At 43.2% G+C, this 17,794-nt stretch overlaps 1 protein-coding gene across 1 annotated transcript in view; it reads left to right on the forward strand.

Annotated features, from left to right (window-relative positions):
- The first annotated feature begins 5,077 nt into the window (after window positions 1-5,077).
- Window positions 5,078-17,794, forward strand: part of TESC (tescalcin) — a 137,132-nt gene continuing 124,415 nt past the window's right edge. Inside the window, exon 1 of the mRNA XM_077292338.1 lies at window positions 5,078-6,316. Coding sequence (XP_077148453.1) covers window positions 6,259-6,316 — 58 coding nt within the window. The 5' untranslated portion in view covers window positions 5,078-6,258. The remainder of the gene's footprint in view (window positions 6,317-17,794) is intronic.

Here is a 17,794-nt window from a genome sequence, read left to right on the forward strand (position 1 = left end):
GCAAAACAGATACATAAAAGGGAGAAATACCAAACAAAATAATAAACTAAACAAATAACAAATAAAAAAGAAAATGTTTTCTTGGTGCTAGATCAATGAATGCACACCGACAAACCAACATCTGATCCTCAGAAATGTGAACCGCAAAATCATTGTCTCTGTCAAATTTGATACCTTTAGTCTTGGGCTCAGATTTCTAAAGCTGCCAAGACAGTGATAAGAAGAGCGGAAATTACATGAATATTAAATTGTTCATCTTCACTTAATTTCCCTCACTATTTTGTATGGGGGATGTTAAGTTTGGAAAACCATCTTCTATCTGTCTATGCCTTGAAGCCTGAGCAACCCAGACCCAAGTCATAAGTCACAAATTCTTCAAAAATTAGTCTCTGCACTGATAACGTTTAGGCAACATATGTCGCAGAGCAGCAATTCCTAGACAAATCACACATATTGCAGCGGTTACAACACATTGACAGCCCTGCAGTCAATCATTGAGCTTAGTGAAACTTGATGTCTACATTGGTAGGGTTGCTGCGCTCAGTGATCAGTGATTGGCTGCAGCACTGTCAATGTGACGTTATCGCTGCATGTTGTATACATTCATCAGAGCAGAGGCAAGAGACATCATTGGATGGACCCCAGGAGGGTGAGTAACACCTCAGATGGAGAAAACCCCAGTCATGGAGTCTATCAATAAGAAGCCAGCATCTCATTGAATGAAGTTATCTTCATTGCCGAGACTGAATTACTTTCTTAATTAGCATATTTTTACATACTCTTTTATTATACAATTTAGAGGTTTATAATGACCTACACTGGAAAAATGCCCTAGTGCACAGTATTTTATCCTTATGCATCCGTTACTGCTGTGAGCAAGAACTTTGAGTTGTAAATGTGTTAGAGTCATGGAACTATAATGTAGAATTATTAATTGAGATTGTAATGAAGAAGAATCATATGTTTAACACAAGTGCAGGATTACAACATTTTCTGTTTTGGACACATACAGTAGACAGTCATGGCCGAAAGTGTTGGCACCCTTGAAATTGTCTGAGAAAATGATTGCGATTACAAATGTTCTGTTATATGCATGCTTACTTCCTTTGTGTGTATGGGAACAACACAAAAAAACAGAGAAAAAAGCAAAATGGACATAATTTCACACAAAACTCCAAAAATGGGCAGGACAAAGTTGTTGACATCCTCAACTAATATTTGATTGCATATCCTTTGGAATAAATAGCTGCAATCAGTCTCTTCCTATAACCATCAACAAGCTTCTACTGGAATTTTGGATCACTCTTCATTTGCAAACTGCTCCCGGTTCTCTCTCATATTTGAGGGATGCTTTCTCCCAACACCAATTAGATCTCTCCACAGGTGTTCAATGGGATTTAGATCCAGACTCATTGCTGGCCACTTTAGAACTCTCCAGCCCTTTGTTTCCATCCATTTCTGGGGGTTTCTTGAAGTTTGTTTGGTTTCATTGTCTTGCTGGAAGATCCATGACTTAGGATGCAAACCCAGCTATCTGACACCGGGCATTACATTGCGACCTAAAATCCTTTGGTGATCTCAGTGCCAGGAGCAGCAAAGCAACCCCAAAACATCTTTGAACCTCCACCATATTTGAATGTAGGTACTGTGTTCTTTTCTCATTCCATTTTCGGTAAACAGTAGAATGATGTGCTTCACCAAAAAGCTCTGTCTTGGTCTCATCTGTCCACAAAATGATTTCCCAGAAGGATTTTGGCTTACTTATGTACATTTTGGCAACTGCAGTCTAACTTTTTTATTCCTGTGTCAGCAGTCGGGTCCTTCTGGGTCTCCTGCCATTGCCATTTTTGGGGTTTTGTGTTAAATTATGTCCAATTAGCCTTTTTTTACAGTATTTTTTTGTGTTGTTCCAAAGAGCAACAAAGTAAATGAACAGGTGTATAACAAAACATGTGAAATTGCAACAATTATCTGGGCGAAATACTTCATTTTCTGGAACAATTTCAAGGGTGCCAACATTTTCGGCCATGACTAGTGGATTACAGTCATCCTTCAGCTATTATAGTACCCACATAGCTCCTATCTTCTAGCGTCTACAGAGCAAACTCTACATTAAAATAGACAGTTACTCCTTCACACCCTACCTCCTCCCAGTTATTCAGACTTGTCAGACCTGGGGAATTTACTGTAGACATGGAAGGAAGGGCAGGGGGATATATATGTGGTATAGGCGGTTTTAGAATTTATTTGTACCCCTATATAAACCCCTGACATAAACCTATTTGTAAACACAGAATATAAGTTATCAAAAGTTACATTAAGGCTATGTGCACACGTTCAGGATTTCTTGCAGAAATTTCCTGAGCAAAACAGGACATTTTCTGCAAGAAATCCGCATGCGTTTTTCTCGCGTTTTTACCGCGATTTTGGTGCGTTTTTTTTGCGGATTTTTCCGGAGGTTCCCAATGCAATGATATAGTGGGGAATCCACAAAAAACCCACAAAATTAATGAACATGCTGCGTTTTTTACCGCAATGCGGTTTTTTTTGCTGAAAAAAATCACTTCATGTGCACAAAAATTGCGGAATGCATTCTAAATGATGGGATGCATAATTTATGTGGGTTTTTTTTGCGTTTTTATGGTGAAAAAACGCGAAAAATCTGCAACGTGTGCACACAGCCTTAGGCTATGTGCACACGATGCGGATTTTGCTGCGGATCAGCAGCGTTTCCGCAGCTCCGGGTCCGCAGCAGTTTCCCATGAGTTTACAGTACAATGTAAACCTATGGGAAACAGAAAACGCTGTGCCCATGCTGCGGAAAAAAACGCGCGGAAACGCAGCGGTTTACATTCCGCAGCATGTCACTTCTTTCTGCGGATTCCGCAGCGGTTTACACCTGCTCCAATAGAAAACCGCAGTGAAATCCGCAAAAAAAACGCGGCAAATCCGCGATAAATCTGCAGCAAAAACGCAGCGTTTTTGCCCTGCAGATTTATCAAATCCGCTGTGGAAAAATCCGCAGTAGACCATTCTATGTGTGCACATAGCCTTAGGCCGGCGTCTCACTAGCGAGTTTTACGGACGTATGAGAGGTGCAGAAAATACGGATTGCATACGGTACAATGATTCTCTATGTCCCAGGTCCAATCTGCCGTATTTTACTGATCCGTATTATACGGTCTTGTACGGCCGTAGAAAATCGCAGCATGCTGCATTTGTCACCGTATTGCACAAAAAAATCGCCAATGAAAGTCTATGGGGGCGAGAAAAATACTGATTACACACGGACCAGCAGTGTGACCTGCGAGAAATACGCAGCGGTGTTCTATAGAAAAGCCAGTAATTCAATTGCCGGCTTTTTCTTTCTCCTTCACAAACCCGACAGGATATGAGACATGGTTTACATACAGTAAACCATCTCATATCCCTTTTTTTTTTTTTGCATATTCCACGCTACTAATGTTAGTAGTGTATATGTGAAAAATTTGGGCGCTGTAGCTTGTAAAATAAAGGGTTAAATCGCTGAAAAAATTGGCGTGGGCTCCCGCGCAATTTTCTCCGCCAGAGTGGTAAAGCCAGTGACTGAGGGCAGATATTAATAGCCTAGAGAGGGTCCATGGTTATTGGCCCCCCCCTGGCTACAAACATCTGCCCCCAGCCACCCCAGAAAAGGCACATCTGGAAGATGCGCCTATTCTGGCACTTAACCACTCTCTTCCCACTCCCGTGTAGGGGTGGGATATGGGGTAATGAAGGGTTAATGTCACCTTGCTATTGTAAGGTGACATTAAGCCAGGTTAATAATGGAGAGGCGTCAATTATGACACCTATCCATTATTAAGCCAATAGTACGAAATGGTTAATAAAACACACACACATTATTTAAAAGTATTTTAATGAAATAAAGACACAGGGTGTTGTAATATTTTATTATACTGGTAATCCACCTGAAGACCCTCGTCCTGTAAAAAAGGTAAAATAAAAAATCAACAATATCCCATACCTTCCGTCGTTCTGTCAGTCCCACGATGTAAATCCATCTGAAGGGGTTAAATCATTTTACAGCCAGGAGCTCTGCTAATGCAGTCGCTCCTGTCTGTAAAATGTTGTGAATGAATGTAATGCAGGGGAATGTCCTGTGTTACCTTGAGTCGCGGTGATGCGCCCCCTGCTGGATGTCCTCATATGAACTCGAGCCTGGGAAATTGAATTACCGGCTTTTCACATATCTCGCGCTGAATTTAATATAAATACAGTGTATATATATATATATATATATATATATGTGTGTGTCTCAATGACATATATATATATATATACTGTATATATGTTTTAACGAACATTTGAGCACATAAATCCATTAGATGTCGGTTTTGCAAGCCTGCGAGAAAATCTCGCAGTACGGATGCCATACGGATTACATACGGAGGATGCCATGCGCAAAATACGCTGACACACCCTGACTACAGATGACATACGGACCACTATTTTGGGAACATTTCTGTGTATTACGGCCGTAAAAATGGACCGTATTTTCATACGCTGAGTGTGACGCTGGCCTTAGGGCACTGATGAATGTGTTAAAGTTATTAGTATAATTTTCAAAAAAAATAAAAGTTGTTAAAGTTTATTTCTGGTAAAATGAGGTCTCAAACTTTGTTATGAGTACCATGCTATAGAGCAGACACTCATGATGGTTGTTTTATGATCATTCTTTGTAAATATGCCAGTGTGTCTCACAAGGATACATTTCTGTCTAATCACACATATTACAGGGCATTGCATACAGTTCTCCCTAATGATTATGGCTTGCCTGACATCCATGGCTCATCCACCTGTCATTAGGGGAATACCATATTGTGTGCCAGGAGCATACAGGAAAGGCTTCAGACCCCCACTGACAGCTCGTGCAGCCTCCCATCATAGCTGGATGGAAGCGATGGTCAGACAGCTGCAGGTGGTGCTGCCGTGCACGGACACGCCGAGCCTGCCTCGCCTCCTCCTGCCTCGCCTCCTCCTGCCTCACCTCCTCCCGCACCCACACCTGGATTCCAGCTCTCCTGGGAATTTAGGCAGTGTCCGGAGAAGCAGCCATAACACGGCAGGCACTGGGACCCGGGGATGTGAGAGCTGTCTGTTCTAATTAGTGCAGCAGCTTCCTGGACACAAAACCTATAGAATACCCGAGAGGAGCAGCACCAGGGACTGCTCCAAGGGCTGCACCGACCTGCTGGATAGTATCACAGGGACAAAGTAACTCAGGAGGGGCACCAGGGACTGCTCCGAGGACTGCACCGACCTGCTGGAGAGTAACACAGGGACAAAGTAACTCAGGAGGGGCACCGGGGACCGCTGCTTCTGGATATAGTAATTTAGGGGCTGCACCAGGGACTGTAGGATACAGTTACATAGGAGTTGCACCGGGGTCTCTGTTGCCTTATGGAAATTGTCATCTAGGGGCTGCACCCTGAGCATCTTCTCTGCTGGCCATAGACACTCCAGGACCTTACCTGGGGCATCAACTCTCCCGGACAGTGAGGTGCATCTGGGGCAACAGTGGACCTGGAAGCTGGAGCTGCGCCTGTGCCATCTGCTCTGCTGGGTACAGTGACACTGGTGGGTGCAGGAAGACAGCAGATCGGGGACTTCTGCTCTACAAGACTCTGCTGGTAACACAGAGGCTGCACCAGGATGTCGTGCTGTACAGGACAGTGACACTAGGCATTTCCTATTCATTGCACAGTAACAAGAGGAACTTCAGCTCTTGCAGTCGGATAACAACAGACTGAAGGCCCGGTACCATACTGCCATCATAGGACAGATGACCTCCTGCCTTGATTGAAGGAAAGTTGGGCATCTCCGTTGAGCTGCACCCCTTAGCACCACTGAGCTGCACACCTTGGCACGACTAAGCAGCACCCCTTGGTACCACTGAACTGCACTACTGAGCAGCACCCCTTGGTACCACTGAACTGCACGACTAAGCAGCACCCCTTGGTACCACTGAACTGCACTACTGAGCAGCACCCCTTGGTACCACTGAACTGCACGACTAAGCAGCACCCCTTGGTACCACTGAACTGCACGACTAAGCAGCACCCCTTGGTACCACTGAACTGCACTACTGAGCAGCACCCCTTGGTACCACTGAACTGCACTACTGAGCAGCACCCCTTGGCATTAACTTTGTAGTCTACGTGTCTTTGGCAATTGAAGAAATCCCAGAGTCCAGGTCTCTCGTGGTTGGAATATATTATGGGGCTGTCACTTTCTCGATCTCAGGTGACTCAGGAACTGATAGAGAAGACTGGCTGTAAGTAGCACACATGGTCCTGTTGCTGAGCTATAGCTAAGTGTCTGGCATGTGCCAGCATAGCCTTATCAGCACACACATATTCAGGGTATTGCACAGCTCTCCAGCACTGGCATCACTGTGGGCAAGGCTTTATTCCTGCTTCTATGATCCTTGCTATACTGGGTATATACCATTCTGGAGTATATAGCGATGTACCGCCCTGATGATGCTGCATTAAGACCATGCGCTAGTTTGGAAGATTTAGACAGGGGTGATCAGATACACATGGCATTACATAATCTTAGACATTGATATGGTCCTTTGTATTTTATCACAACCTGTTCCTGTATTACAATTCCTCACCATTTCAGGATCTCTACTTATTGTCCTGAATCAAAACTTTCCGCAGTGCTAATATTTATTGGAAGGAAACAAATATTTCTCAAATATGAGGATTTGCCAAAGTTCGTCCAATTAAAAAAATTCTCTGTGAGCTAAATATTCTGAATTGCAGACTACCGTAATATTTGCTTGGAGGCATGGATACATTGTCTCAAACGTCATGACGTTGAAATATATAGGTGAAATTACAAAATTCTCAGCTGAAAGTTGGACCAGGCATCATAAAGATTTTATTCTGAGGAAATAAACTAAAGTATTTGCATTTCCTGACAAGAGCTGTCAGCCTGAGACGAGTGTTCTCCTACTGCAAACCAAATATTTCCATATATTTATTATAAATAAGTTACAATTGTTCTTTTTCACCCGACGCGCTGCCTGTCTCCGGTCTGTCATGGCCTCTGTGACATTCAATCCACAGTGATATACTGTCCTGTAGCAATGACAGAATTGATGGTAATGTTTTCAGTGGAAATAGTGTTTCCCTTTGCCATACTCAGGTGTTACATTGTATCAGTATTACCCCTTTGTTCTGTGCATTTCCTATGCATTTTATACACAGGTCTTGTGCAGAAAATAAAACTTACTCCTAGAGAATTTTCATGGTCTATGGGTAAGCAGGACATTCGCCGATTGTTGGTCATAATATTGTAACACTCAGGTTTTTCTACCCCAGTACGTGATGGCATATGGGGACTGGTGTACACAAGGAACGTAGCTGATCTGTAGAAAGTAGAGGTCACTGCCCCATTGACTTTTCCTCCGCAGAGCGCAGCTCCTGACCTGGTCCTACCTAGATTACCATAGAATCAAGAACTCCCGGCATTCCCATGGATTTTTTCGATTTTTTTCTTTAGATTTAGACGCATTTTAGCCCCTGCCGTTGGAAGCTCTGGATGTGCTGAAACGCGTCCAGGATCTAAATATAAAGAGTCAAGATAAAACAAATCCATGTGAGTGCCAGGAGTCATTGGGATTTCTAACTACCTAGATTAGTACACCCATGCTATCTACATGCTATGCATTCTTCAGGCATTTTCTGTTATGAAGCCGCTCCATACTTTGTAATAAAAGTCAATGGGAAGGTTAATAAAAATAGCCCCCTGAAGTCATCTGATTGTCTTTTGTTAGTGTTTTAATTTTATTCAGCTCTCGTGTTTCGTTCATTGCTTAATGGACTTCAAAAAGATGTCCAAAAATCGCCCAAACAACCACAAAAGAATTTTTTTAAAAACCTAAATAAGACTTTTATAGAAAATACCAAAGAAAAACGTTAACAAAAAGCTCCAGGAAATGTTTCAAAATGTTTTAGTATTAAAAAAAAAAATGCCAGTACTTTCTTATGAGGTTTGCACCTGGAAAAACCTATGGCTGGGTATCCACAATGAGTATTCAGTGAGTTTTTGATGTTGCAAATTTTCTGTATCTTTGCAGCACCTAATAGGGTATGTGCACATGATAAACGCTGCGGGTTGCATGCTGCGTACTTGTGCAGCGTTCAGATGTTACAGCGTAGTGGATGGGATTTTTACTATTCCCATGTCCACTATGCGTCAACAGTCGCCCGTGGCTCACCCGCGGAGACGGACATGTGCCGTGTCTTTCAGGACCGCTGCATGGCAAGAGAAATTACAGCAATACAATGTATTGGACACAGTGAATCCGCACGGTTCAGTGAACACATGCGGATTTACCTGCGTTCACTAGAAGGCAGCGCTTTACTATACAAAGCTCTACTAGCTCTGGATCGTGGGCACCCAGTTTTAGGTTAGTTGCTTTTTTTCATTACATTTTTACATGCGTTTTTATTACGTTTTTGACGCTGTGTTTTCTGTCTGTTTTTGGTGCATCATGTTTTAAATAAAGCTGTTTTTGTTTTTGGTACTTCCTGGACTTTGACAAAACTTTATTGATACAGTGATTGTGAATTACATGAGTTTCTAGTGCGTTTCTGAGCAGAAATTCACTAAAAATGCCTTTTTAATCTGTGGATTTTCCATATCTGATGCAAGTTTATGGGGAGACTCCGCACATAAAACTCAGCGTACCCCCAAGAGGAATTAACTTGTTCCGTATTTCAAACACCGTGCCGCAGGTCACTTAATGCAGCATAAAATAAAAGCACAACGAACAAGCGATTTCTATAAATCTCATCCACTTAGCTGGAACTATAACTTCTGTGATTTTTGCGTAATATGCAAAATGTAAGAATATGTAAATTACTCAGCTTAAAAAGTTCCCCAAAAACGCACCGTGGAAACTTTACCTTTCATTTCCTTTTCAAAACTAGATGTAGTGCAGTGATGTCAGGTCCCAGTAATCAGGCCTCTAACTAATTAGTAGTTATTGAATATACTAGTAAAAATACATTACTTAGTTTGGCTTCAGAGGCGAACGGACAAATAAAAAAGAAAGACAAAGAAGAAATCTAGATGAGTGGAACAGAGCACAGCACAGGGTGATGCCGTAGGCCGGGGTCACACTTGCGAGTGTGATGCGAGAAACTCATGCATGAATTCCCGACACTGCTGCCGACACTCGGGACCGGAGCGTGTGGCTACATAGAAGTACCTGCAGCCGCACACTCCGGTCCCGAGTGCCGGCGGCAGTGCCAGGACTTGATGCAAGAGACTCGCGTGAGTTTTTCGCATCACACTCGCAAGTGTGACCCTGGCTTTACGGAGAGAGTGGGAAAGTGCTTGCTTAACGCTCATCTGTCAGAGTTGTGACAGACATAACTCCTATGTCAGCTGCTGTCCCGTGGCTGGTGGATAAATCCTACAGGAAAAATTGCATCCAGTTGGATGAAACACAACTGGTGGGCTGCACTGCTGGAGAATAAAAATTCTTCAATGATGATGATAATTTTATTTTTCAAAGCTGTACCGGAATCTTTATCAAGTGAAAAAGCCAAGTGTCAATGTTTTTTTCACTTGATAAAGATGCTAGTATGGCATTGAAACGTGCTGTGAATAAAAAAAAAGAAAAACTTATTATAATCATTGTTTAAGAATTGTGTAAAAAAGAATATTGCGGGCAATGGCGTTGACTCCTGCAAATCATGTTATTGCTGAAAAAAGTATACTTCTGGCATAGTGCACAAATGTGGTGTAAACGTGGCCTTATACAGATTCCTGTGTCAGTATTTTGGATATAGTTTTCGTTTTCTGCATCTAATTTCTTGGCTGATCCAATATTTATTGGTATAAATACCAGGTGAGATCCTGGAGGTGATGCCCTACAGGGATGATAATGTTCTTCGTTTCTCATGTTGAAGCAATTCGAGCTTATGTGAGAATTGGAAGGTGTCAGGTGTACTGTTTTTTGATAACATTTGCCTAGGGGAATCCAAGTCAGCATACAAACAATTGTGTGTGTATCAATAATTTAGAGAGATGGAGTAGATGGGATCGGTGCATGCGGAGGCGAATCACACTTAAAGCTCGGGGGAGTGGGGTATGGCGAAGGGAATGCAGGAGAACCAGTTTTCAGTAATCTGCTGTAGTATCTTTTTCTCATATGACTCCCCTCTGGGTACGGAGGGATTGTACGTCAGTGATCAGTGATGGATTGTTATAAAAGATACAGATATGTTGCTGCAAAATGTGTAAAAAGGACCTCACCTAACAAGTGTCATTCATAATGGTGATGTCTTATGTGTCAGTCCCTGCACCCTCTAAGACACCAGGGCCAGAGATCAACTACTTAAAGCTTAGAGACTCAACCAGATGGCATTGTCATACAAGACAGTCATGATCCAGACCGGGTTTTGGGTCTTGTCTCTCCTTTCCTGGTCTGGTCACATCAGGGGTTAACTTTCTCTGCCTCATTCCTGTGTCGGGTCTGCTGTTTATCTGAGCTGCTTCCTGCAGGCTGTGTCAGTCCTGCTGCATTTAAAGGGAATCTGTCACCTAATTTTTCGCATATAAGCTGCGGCCACTGCCATCAGGGGCTTATCTACAGCATTCTATAATGCTGTAGACAAGCCCCCGATGTAACCTGAAAGATGATAAAAACAAGTTAGATTTTACTCACCCAGGGGCTGTCCGGTGTGGTCCAGGTCCAATGGGCGTCGCATGTCCGGGTCCGCCGCCTCCCATCTTCATGCGATGATATCCTCTTCCTTGCTTCTGTTGCGGCTCCTGCGCGGGCATAATTCTCTGCCCTGTTGAGGGCAGAGCAAAGTACTGCAGTGCGCAGGCGCTGGGAAAGGTCAGAGAGGCCCGGCGCCTGCGCACTGCCGTACTTTACGCTGCCGTCAACAGGGCAAATCAGTACACCTGTGCAGGAGCCATGACAGAAGCAAGGAAGAGGATGTCATCGCATGAAGATGGGAGGCGCCGGACCCGCGATGCCCATCGGACCGGACCGCCCCTGGTTGAGTATAATCTAACTTGTTTTTCTTATCTTTCAGGATACATCGGGGGCTTATCTACAGCATTACAGAATGCTGTAGATAAGCCCCTAATGGCGGTGGCCGCAGCTTATATGCGAAAAATGAGGTGGCAGATTCCCATTAACTGTCTTTGCAAGTGTCTATTCATTCCTCTCTTCCCACCCTGACTCTGTGTGTCCCTGTGTGTTTGGATTCCCCGGTACTCGACTCTACTTTGGCTTTGACGTGATTCTGTCTCTCCCTTCTGATACTTCTGCTACTGACCGGTACTGACCTTTTGGCGCTCCTCTGACTCTGTGTTTGGAATTCCCCTTGGTACTACGCTACTCTCTGTTATCGATCCGGCTGGTCTGACCATTCTGTTGCCACCTGGTGGTAGCCTCGCTGCAGTTCTGCTGGTCTGCTCTGAGAAGGATTTCAGCCCTCTCTCCATTCTGCTGCCATCTAGTGGAGTCTGCACTTACTTGCAGAGCTGCAGCGTGACAAAGACTTTCCTCATCATCCAATTTTCAGTAAGTTACAAAAGGCATCAAATAAACTGCCACTCCCAGCAGCGGAATAATTAACCGAGGTGAGGAAGCTACACCTTCTGTAGACACAAACGGGTTCTTGTGGCCCATCAGCTGCCACTTAGGTATCACCTCTCTAGGACAACACTGGGGGTATGAAAGACTATCAAACATGGGAGAAAATTCTACGTAGATCTGTTATTGATATCCAAGTTAGAAGCAATTGCAGTTGATTTTTGTTAAATTTCCAGTTTCCTGTTACTTTAAATTTATTACAAGCTTGATTGAATTATGTATTATTACACACCATTGTGATATGCAGAACAGATAGGTGACACAACCGCAAGTGCTTTTTATGAGGCAGAAGATCAGTCAACAGTCATTTTCTTCTATTTTACAATCAATATTATAATCTTGGCCAAAGCCACTACACGTGAATGTTGTTCAAGCAGAAGACACTTCAGGAAACTCTGTAGTATTTTTTCCTGAAGCGAATTTTGTGTCATTTTGCCGGTCGTTTCCTGAGCGAGCTGCCTATAGTTTTCACCACCAGCGGATTTTTGGAAAGTTCTTTTTTACTGACATTTTTTTTCACTCCATTGAATAATGAAGAAACTGCTATTAATTTTTTTTTAGCAAATACAATGGCGAAACGCTTAAAAAAAAAAATCTGAGCATATTTCAGGTGTGTTTTGAGGTTTCCCATTGACTTGTTTTGTAAAATATAGAGTGTCTTCCAATTAGAAGACACCAGAAGAATGGACATGTTACTTTTTTAGCCACTTAGTGTGTTTAGAAATCTAAAGTGATTATCAAATGCTAAAAAACCTGAACATGTGCGCAGCGAGTCATTTTTACATAGAAATGTTTATGTTTCTTCTTTTGAACTATTTTTGATAGGTTTTTCAGGCAGTTTCCGCAGAACAATATGCCTGAAAAGATGTCATCAATCACTGTTTTAGAACTTGACCTGTTCAGATTTGTGGATCTCATCAGCACAGACCTGAAATCTGATGAGCTTTCTGTATATATTTATTTTTCAAGAAAACTTCCATTTGCATATTTTTATTTGTTATTTTTTGAGCTTTGGAGACTCCTAAATTTCCAGTTGAATGAAATTTAATGAGTTTAGCAATAAGAAGGTTAGATGAGTCTTGACTACAGAATGAAATGTCTTTTAATTACGGTATGTTGATTTCTTTGGCTACGTTCACATTTGCGTTGTTGGGCGCAGCGTCGTCGACGCATACCGACGCATGCGTCATGTGCCCCTATCTTTAACATGGGGGGCGCATGGACATGCGCCGGTATGCGTTGTCATGCGTTGTATAACGCATGCGTTTTTTTGGCGCACCAGACAGGGCGCGGACGACGCTACAGGTTGCAGTTTTGGTGCGTCACATTTCCGAAGAAAAACGCATGCAACGCACCTGCGTCGTAAATGCGCCAAAAGAACACATTAGTGTCTATGAAAAACGCATAGGGCGCAGTTGCCTGCGTTGAGCCGCGTTTTTTGACGCATGCGCCTTTTGCCTAAATGTATTTTTTGGGGGGCGTTTTGGATCTTCAATTGTATAGGACAACGCATGCGTCAAAAAACGCTGCGTTGTGTATGCGTTTGACATGCGTTGTGCGTTGCGTCGACGACGCTGCGCCCAACAACGCAAATGTGAACGTAGCCTTAGCAGTGAATTTATCATTTGTTTTGCCCTTGCTCTATGCTCTCTAGCAATCTGGAGCTTTATGCTTGTTCAAATTCCCTGTTATCTCTATGGGTAAATATAGTAATACCAGAAAACTACAGAACAAACAACTGATAGCTGAATGTGTTACAGCAGAACTTGTGCTGAGCTTTATATTTCTACTAATACTAGAGTTCTACTATTCACCAGAACCGTCACTCAAGGAGGAGAGCGATCTGACCAGAAACCAGGAAGTAAGGAAGCTAAGGAGACTGCATTGCTTTGAGCTGCTCAAGGGACAACTTGAGAATCCCCCTTTAGTGCATTTTGAGTACATCATAATTCTTTTGAGTTTGTCAAAAGAGGCAAATCTGTGGCACTTTCATTTTATTAGACATATTGATTATTTGCAATTTTTTTTAAAGCACCACCCCAGCATTTGTTTTTTTTTATTTCAGTGCTGGAGAGGCGCTACTAAGCTAATTTCCCTGACCCCAGTATTCTACTTATCAGCCTCCGTCTTCAGCTCTTCCAGTTGCTGCTTCGGTCCCATGTCGCCATCTTGTGTCCACAACTTCTGACTTAGTAAAAAATAGCGTGTGCACTACTGGTCGGATGGTGCTAAGGTAGGCTCCCACACCTTAATCCAAATAAAGAAAAAAACCTAGCACTCAACTTGATGCTTGTGTGCAATATTTATTGTAGTACCCAACAAACGTTTCGGTCCATCATACGGACCTTCATCAGTTACGTACTAAACTGTGGATCGGGTATAATAGACAATAGTGTCTCAGGGCACTTAATCTTGCAGCGTCTTGTCAGAACGCTGGATCGGGTAAAATGCTGTAGAGGATCGGTCGTGTTGTGCCGCTGTCAGACGCGGTGCACACAAGCATCAAGTTGAGTGCTAGGTTTTTTCCTTTATCACAACTTCTGACTGACCAGAAGTCTCAGGTAATGATCACAAACTCTCAGTGTAAGTGTATGAGAGCCTTGTTCTGGATCTCATAGACTTACACTATTTTGTGACTTCTGGATCGCCAGCAAACACTGGAGCGATCCGGTAGGTCACAACCTGCAGAACACTGACCAGAGCAGCGCTGATAAAAGATAAACGCGGCGACAGGTAAGAATATTACTAGGAGTAGGGAACCTAGAATAGTGGCACCATTCCAGTGCTTCAATAAAAAAAACATGCTGGGGTGGTGCTTCAAAATGTCATACAGAAATTTGCAAACTCACCCTAGTGGGGGGCAGTGGTGTTGTCAAAAGTGCAAAATTAGTTGCAGAAAGGGTATGTGCACACGTTGCGGATTTTGCTGCTGATTTTGCGGATTCACAACAGTTTTCCCTGAGTTTACAGTACCATGTAAACCTATGGAAAACAAAATCCACAGTGCACATGCTGTGGAAAAAAACGCGGGGAAACGTAGCGTTGTTTATTCCGCAGCATGTCAATTCTTTGTGCGGATTCCGCAACGGTTTACACCTGCTCCAAATAGAAATCCACAGGTGTAAAACCGCAGGTGGAATCCACACAAAATCACGGTAAATGCGCAGTAATTCCACAAGTAATCCGCAGTGCGGTTTACCTGCGGATTTACCAAAATCAGTCCGGAAAAATCCGCACCACTTGCCGCAATGTGTGCACGTGGCCAAAGAAGACTTGGGATGCGGAAATTTATCAAACATCATGCCACACTTTAATTTTTCAGAAATAATAAGAACGCAGCCACAAGGAAAAGTGCATCTAAAGATTCCTCAGTGATGTAGACTCATTGACAGAACATAGAGCAGTTAGATTTAGTGTCTATATTCAGAAGCTGTTTTTGTTTGGCACCTGCTGTAGATGTCGGCTTCAGCTTTTAACATCAACATCTATTTATAATTTATGTTTCTTACCAGCAGAAAACATATTTTTCAAAGTGTTCTCCAAATTCTGTTCATCATATTTTTAGAAATAATCCAATGCTATAAAAAATAAGCAGCAAGAATAACCATGTGTTAGATAAACTTAAAGCTTTCTTTATAGTTTTACATTGCTATGGGGTCAAAATAACAATTGTTAAAATTAAAATGCAAAAATTGTTTTGCTGGTAAAATAATAAAAATAAAGTTTATGTTTAATCTGGTGTTTATTGAAAAGATTTTCAGAACAAGCAAGTAACAAAGGATTCAGAAACATAACGATTACTGAGTACAAAAAGAAATCTCACTTACAACTGTAGACCTGTAGCCAACAAGTCCCGAAATAATAGAACTTACAGGTTAAAAGTCATTTTAATTCAAGTCCAACAAAATCTGAAAAGAAAAATAAATCCATAGCGGATGTAGGAATCGCCTATCCAGGGAGACTGTATGACCTCTGGCGATACATATGAAGTGTCCACTGAAAGAGAACGACCCAAACAAGAGAAACTAGGTTGCTCCAACTAATAATGGTTTAAACACGAAAGGAAAGAATTAGACGAAGAAGAAGAAGAGGAATGGGGCGGAGAAGGAGGGGAAGGAACCATGAAGTCTGATATAAAAGGGGGCAACTTGAACCCCTATAATGACATCCATCTAACCCGTATTGTTCAATCTATCTTCCTTATGGCTTAGGGTACCGTCACACAGTGAAATTTTCATCGCTACGACGGCACGATTCGTGACGTTCTAGCGATATCGTTACGATATCGCTGTGTCTGACACGCTACTGCGATCAGACATCACGCTGAGAATCGTACGTCGTAGCAGATCGTTTGGAACTTTCTTTCGTCGCTTGATCACCCGCTGACATCACTGGATCGTTGTGTGTGACACCGATCCAGCGATGTGTTCGCTTGTAACCAGGGTAAACATCGGGTAACTAAGCGCAGGGCCGCGCTTAGTAACCCGATGTTTACCCTGGTTACCAGCGTAAACGTAAAAAAACCAAACAGTACATACTCACATTCCGGTGTCTGTCCCCCGGCGTCTCAGCTTCTCTGCACTGTGAGCGCCTGCCGGCCGGAAAGCGAGCACAGCGGTGACGTCACCGCTCTGCTTTCCGGCTATGGTGCTTACACAGTGCTGAGAAGCAGAACGCCGGGGGACAGACACCGGAATGTGAGTATGTACTGTTTGTTTTTTTTACGTTTACGCTGGTAACCAGGGTAAACATCGGGTTACTAAGCACGGCCCTGCGCTTAGTAACCCAATGTTTACCCTGGTTACCCGGGGACTTCGGCATCGCTCCAGCGCCGTGATTGCAAAGTGTGACCGCAGTCTACGACGCTGGAGCGATAATCATACGACGCTGCGACGTCACAGATCGTGCCGTCGTAGCGATGAAAATGGCACTGTGTGACGGTACCCTTAGAAAAGAGGGATTGAAAATCCTGAGAGTCCATATACATAATCCAAGGACTCCAAACTTGCAGATATTTCTCCATTGAACCATTAACTTCAGCTGACAATACCTCCATACTTTGGAGGCTGGTCATCTCCTTAACCCATTCAGACATATTCGGAGATTGGGAGGATTTCCAATATCTCGGGATCACAGTGCACGCAGCAGTTAAGCAGAATCTTAGGAGCCCCTTTTTGTGGAATCAAAGCGAGCCCAGGAGGATAGATAATAAAGCCACCTGGGGGGAGTTGGTCACCGAATGACCGCTAATGGCTTGATAAGCAGAAAAGACAGAATCCCAAAATGGCTTAGTATGTTTACATCCCCTCCAAATGTGTAGCATGGTACCTCTCTTTACACCACAACGCCAGCACCTATCGGAGACGGAGGGAAAAGCGGCATGTAAGACATCAGGACAGGGATACCACCTGGTGAGAATTTTGAAATTCTTTTCCTGTGTGGCACAGGCAATGGAGAATTTATGTGAGTATACGAACGCCTTCCTCCACTCTGCCTCCGATATATCAACTCCCAACTCACCCCTCCACTTCTTCACATACTTGGGGAACTCATTTCTGGTATTTTGGTTTAAAAGAGCATATATGTATGAGCCTGCTCTTTCTGGAGACGAGAGGAAGGATTTTAGTTTGGAGGTATTCCAAGCAATCAGAAGGGCCCCCGCCCTCTATCAGCTGCACTGATTCGAAAGCGGGCATGACCGAACCCTTGAGGACTTGAAAGCATCTAGTATTGTCCCTTCTTTCCGACCCAAGAAAACGATCCCTCTTCACCCTGGGGGAAACTCCAGATTAGAGAAGAGTGGTGTAAGCGGTCCACTGCCTAAGGAGAGATAGAGGATGGGATCTGGTGACCCACAGAGGCTAAGTGTGTCTTTAAGGAGGTCAGCTTCATAACTGAGTTAACCTCTATTTTTAGGGCTGATCCAGTGGAGGTTATGGAGTGGAATTTTAGAGCTATCTTGTTCTATTCCCACCCATTGTTTGTCCGAACTGTGGTGCTGCCAGTCTAGCATGTGTGTCAACAGCGCTGCTTTGTGATACAATTTGAAATTTGGAAGACCCACCCCCTGAGCCTTTGTACGTATATAAAGTACCCATGCCAATCCGGGGTCTACAA

Source organism: Ranitomeya variabilis, chromosome 1 (genome assembly GCF_051348905.1).
Source record: "Ranitomeya variabilis isolate aRanVar5 chromosome 1, aRanVar5.hap1, whole genome shotgun sequence".
In the NCBI taxonomy this organism is placed as follows: domain Eukaryota; kingdom Metazoa; phylum Chordata; class Amphibia; order Anura; family Dendrobatidae; genus Ranitomeya; species Ranitomeya variabilis.